Raw genomic sequence first — 5,478 nt, 5'->3', positions numbered from 1 at the left:
GTGGACCGAAGTAGTTAGGAAAGACATTCTAGATCTAGGCCTTCAGAAAGTTTAATTTCAAATAAAGTTGTGTGGAAAAGTGAAATCCATATAGCCGACCCCAATTAAGTTAGGATTAAGGCTTGTTGTTGTTGTTGTTGTATTACTGTCAATTGGAACTTGTGATTCTTCATTTTGTTTTGATTTGTTTCGGTATTTTTTTTTATTTTTTTTATTTTTTTGATGCGGTATCATATATGGGACTGTTCCCTTTTCTGCTTCATATAATTTCAAGTTTTGAGTTAGTGAGATTGAAACCTGTACATGAAGTTAGCAATTACATCATAGGGTCGAATCCTATGCTGTATTTAGAATGTGACGGATGTGGCTACGCCATCGGTAATGATCCTGAGAGGTACAAGGATAAAACATTGATGGCCAAGATTGTGCCATCCGGTGGATTCTTCTCCTTGTGTTGTTTGCTATTTGCTTCCATAACACGCAAAAGTTTGTGCATAAACAACTATGTTAGGAGCTTCTGTGTTCTTGTTTTTTGGATATCTGTAGAGCGCTTTACTTTTCCTCTCTGATACACGCACTTACATAGGCAGGAGTGCGTGTATGCTTCCATGTGTGTTTACATACATACATGCATATAGCAGAAACTTGCAGTTACTAATTCTATTTGTTTGTTGTTGTAGGAGATTGTTTGCCAGCATTGTGGTGTCAAAGGCTTCGAGGATGCCTTGACTCTCTGTGAAAAGTGCGGGGAATATGCTTTGCATCGGTATGTGTTTAAGGCATTGGTTTTACAAAGTTAAAAAGAAAAAAAGAAGAATGCTGGCATTTTGAATGCCGCATGGTCCTCAGTTGAATGCTTTTGTTTTTGGTTTGTGTGCAAAACAAAGTAGCACAATAGAAATAACGGATTGAGTTTGAAGCATTCTTTTATGTTGCTTACAGTTTTTTGAAGAAATAACGAGTACATTAATTTTCCATTTTTATTTGTATGAAAACCTTATTTTCTTTGATGACTTTTTTGTTTTACTTATTTTGCAGCTATTGTTTAGAAGTACTTCCAGAAGATTTATCCAAACCTGTAGTATGGTTTTGTGAAGATTGCAAACCAGATATTTTGAAGCAGTCTACTCCTGATAAACCAAGTTCTTCTTCATCCGCATTTAGTGTCTCTGTAGATGTAGAATCACCAAAAACAGTGCAACCAAATAAACGTAGGGGCAGATTGAAGAAGACTGAAAAGGTTATCACTGGTTTGGAAACTAACACTGAGGTGCAAACTCATGAAGATACGCCTTCTGGTATTGAGCCACATTGTAGAGAGAATCAGATGCTCAGAAGGAGATTGATTCTTGAAGATGAAGAGGATCTAAATTTAGAAACTTCTCAAGTTGCTGTTAGTAACTCCAAAGCTTCAAATGTTGTTGAAGAGAGGGTTAGCACCGGTTCCGAGGCTAAAACAGAGGAGCAGATGTGTGAAGGTAAGCCTTTTGGTAATGTTTCACAGTTGAAAGAGAAGAGTGATAACGAGCAAAAGCTCGGGACAGAAAGGAGGTTGGTTCGTGAAGATGAAGAGGCTAAACCTTCAAGTACCTTAGAACAACGGGTTTTCACTTCTTGTACTGTACCTAAAGCAGAGGCGCAAATATTCGATGGTAGGTCTTCTGGTAATAAGTCACAGTGCAGGGAGGAGAGTGATAGGGACCAAAAGTTCAAAAGACAGCACAAAACTTTGCAATGTAGTGACCCAAAGCCTTCAAATATTCTACAACATAAGGTTATTGCTAGTTGTATGGATAAAACCAAGGTGCAGATTCGTGACGGTGAGCCTTCTGGTAATATGCCAAAGAGCAGAGAAAAATGTGATAGTGATCAAACGCTTACAAAAACGCGGAGATTGGTACTTTCAAATGAAGAGGCTGAGCGTGTGAAAACCTCTCAAGTTACCGCTAGTGACCCTACTCTTTCAAGTATCTTACAAGATAAGGATATTTCTCGTTCTGTAGCTAAAACAAAGGTGCAGAAACGTGATGGGAATTATAAACATCAGAATTTCAGCGAACACAATAAAACTTCTCTAGTTAGTGACCCCAAGCCTTTGGATATCTCACAACAAAACGCTGTAACTGGTTCTGTCGCTAAATGGAAGGTGCAGATACATGATAGTTCACCTTCTAGTTGTGAGCTGCGGTACAGAAGTAAGTTTGATAAGTCTCAGACGTTCAGTAAACAAAAAACTTATCAAGTTAGTGACTCCAAGCCTTTAAATGTCTCACAAAGAAAGACCATTACTGGTACTGTAGCTAAAGCAGAGGTGGGTAAACATGGTAGGCCTTCTCGTAGTGAGCCACAGGACGGAAGAGGCAAGCGTGATAATTATCAAAAGGCCATCCCTGGTTCTGTAGCTAAAACGAAGGTTCAGATATGTGATAGTAGGCCTTATCATAGTGAGCTACAGTACAGAGGCAAGTATGATAAGGATCAAACGTTCAGAAAACGACAGAGATTGCCTCTTGAAGATGATGAAGAACATGAGCCTTCAAAAGCTTCTCAAAATGATGTTAATGACCCCAAGCTTTCAAATTTAGAACAGAATTATTATTTGGATGTACAACCTATGATTGACCCAATCTGGAAGTAAGAAATTCTATTCTATTGCCTTTTTGTAATTTACCATGAAGTTGCATTTATGATACAGTTTGTAAACTATATGATTTAATTTGACAGTGGAACTTTGAGAATCAGCAACAGAGACTTAAACACTCCAGAAATACTCTCAGTTGCTGCCCATTTATCCAACTTGGCATGTCATAAAGTGTTTGAGGTGGCAAAGTTGTTACCAGAAGAAGTTTCTCTTGAATTGTCTAAACGATCTCACTTTTGGCCTAAAAGTTTTCGGATGTTTGGGCCAAGTTGTCATCATATTGCTCTTTACTTCTTTCCTGACAATGGAAGGTGATCTTAGCCTTCATGTTCTCATTCAATTTCTTGCTTTTGATTTTTTTTTTTAATTTACTGAGTGTCGTGTGCGGGTGCAGAGACGACAATGTTTTCAACAGCCTGGTCGACGGCATGATCAAAGAGGACCTTGCTATGAGAGCTGTGTTGAAAGAAGCAGAACTCTTGGTTTTCACATCTTATGACTTGCCTATGCATATGAGGAGTGAGCTTTCCTTTTCTTTTTCCTTCAGATTTTTGTTTAGCCTTTATACGCAGTTAGCACCACGAAGTTATGCCACGGGTTGATCGGTTTGCAGGGTTTCGGATGAAGTATTATCTATGGGGGGTCTTTCGGGGGAAGAAAGCTTGACGATTAACAAATACTACAAAAAGTTTCGATGTTCCAACCACCACAGGCAGAGTTTGATCACTTGTTTGCGCAAGAGCTGCGGTAGATATGGTTCTGACTCTTAACCCTCCTATTGTAAATTAATGAGATGCACTTTTTTTTTTTTTTTTTTAAATTCTAAAAGAGCCTTAAGAGTGATAACTTTTGTTGTTAGTATTTCAACCCAAAAAAAAAAAAGTACTGATGTTCCACAATGTTGCTGTTTAGTCTTGAAGTACCGAGAAAATGCAGGGGCAGAATGTTGTATGAATACTGGATATGAATTTTTACTGTGCATAGTCCACAAAATCTCTCTATTACCATCACAATTTTAGGCTCATACCAATGGAACAGCTTACACCGAAGATGCTTGATCCAAAAGCCTTCAATTCAAATGCTAATAACAAACTTCATATTAAAAAAAATACAAAAATTACATTTATTGTGTTATTTTATTTGGTTCTCTAATGCATAATGCTATTTTAGATTATATCTACTTTATTTATTAAAAGCTTTCGAATTTTTGGAAGTATAATTTGTAATTGTCAAGTAATTAAAAATTACAATATTATGATTATTTTGTGAAAAAGTGAACACATCAATTGATAAGTAAAAATGGCAAATTTAACATGTGCTATACCTATGTCATATTTAGAACCAAGTGTAATATATGCCAAAAGTTTGACAATATTGCATGGGAGAATGGTTTTCTCAATTAAATGCAAAATTTTGAATAAATTGGACATTGTATTTGAGATTTTCTTACGTTGAGCATTTGCAAAGTTGATCTGCTTATGAGTTTACTGTCAGGTGCATTAGGATCAGATTTCTCCAAACACTATTGAAATGGGTAATCGTTTTTCAATATATTACAGAAACGGGTAATTTTTAAAAATATCTATTGAAATGAAGTACCTTTTATTTCTCCTCTTTAATGTTAGTTTATATATTTTTATTTTTTAGATTAGAACTAGTCAACGGGTATAGTTTTTTAAAAGTAATATTTTTAGTAAGTCAAGTACTTAAAAAAAGTAGAATCTATAATTTTCTTTATAGAAAAAGTTGAGTATATTTTTGTTGCCTCAGCTCCTTGCATGCCAAAACTACGCAATTATCTTGGTAATAATTTTGAACAAAAATTACCATGAACAATGGGACGAAAAGCATCAATCTACGTAACATTTATAATTAGTCTCTAAGAAAAATAAACTATTAAAAATATAGATTTTCTATAGTAATTACTTGTCTTTTCAACTATCGATAGATACTATTATTTTGACTGTTGAATTAAGTTTATAATAGGACTGTTCGTCGATTTAAAATTGACAGTTTTGGTCGGTTTAGTGACCGAACCGACCACGTTAGTTTTCAAAAACTTAAAACCGAAACCGAACCAAAGAGGAGAGACTTTGGTTGGTTAACCGCCCGAACTATGGCCGGTTTCCGGTGGTCGGTTCCCACTAAAAGTGGTATTTTTAGTAAGTCAAGTATTTTAAACTATATATTTTTTTCGATCAATTTCAACTATTAATATAGTCAAAATTAAGAGAAAAAAACTTTAATTGAAGCCCATCCAAAAATAAAGCATAAAAAATATTAAGTGTGAGGCCAAGAAAGGACTCACTTCATTTATATAGACTAGTTGAGGTAGTATTTTTTGATCTCTTCTCTATCTGAGACTCTTGCAACTTTAGTTGTTAGATGTCAAAAGTATGAAAAGACTAAAATATTAATAAATATTATTGAGACCACAATTATACGAACAAGAACAATGTTGTTCAGTGCTTAGTTGATGGTCTTTTACCCTTTAGATTGAAGGTTTGAACCTCCACCTGTACAAAACTTTGTTTTTTTAAGTGTGTAATAGTGGTCGGTTGGTTCGGTTTAACCGATGACCTCGGCCACCGGAATTGACAACCGATTGCCCATGTGTGGTGGTCGATCGGTGTCGAACGGTAATCGGTTTCGCTTTTGATCAGTTTTCTTCAATCGGTTAGCGATCGGTGTCAATTTCACGATTGTTTTGAACAACTCTAGTTTTTAATGATCTGTAGTTATAGTATTTCTATACAATACATTGTAAATTTTTAATATAAACACTCACAATATAAACCGTTTAAATCTTAATCTAACAGTTAAAATTACCTATCTGT

At 35.5% G+C, this 5,478-nt stretch overlaps 1 protein-coding gene across 1 annotated transcript; it reads left to right on the top strand.

Moving 5' to 3' along the window:
* Positions 1-680: 680 nt before the first annotated feature.
* On the top strand, positions 681-3,656 carry LOC21384139 (the record flags this gene model as incomplete). Its single annotated transcript, XM_024162666.1, has 5 exons — positions 681-766; positions 1,039-2,634; positions 2,725-2,952; positions 3,036-3,160; positions 3,255-3,656. Coding segments are annotated over 5 exons (2,088 nt in total), but the record flags the coding sequence as incomplete, so codon positions are not given.
* Positions 3,657-5,478: the final 1,822 nt, after the last annotated feature.

Source organism: Morus notabilis, unplaced genomic scaffold (assembly GCF_000414095.1).
Source record: "Morus notabilis unplaced genomic scaffold, ASM41409v2 Scaffold3314, whole genome shotgun sequence".
In the NCBI taxonomy this organism is placed as follows: Eukaryota; Viridiplantae; Streptophyta; class Magnoliopsida; order Rosales; family Moraceae; genus Morus; species Morus notabilis.
This window is presented reverse-complemented; position numbering and strand designations above follow the sequence as displayed.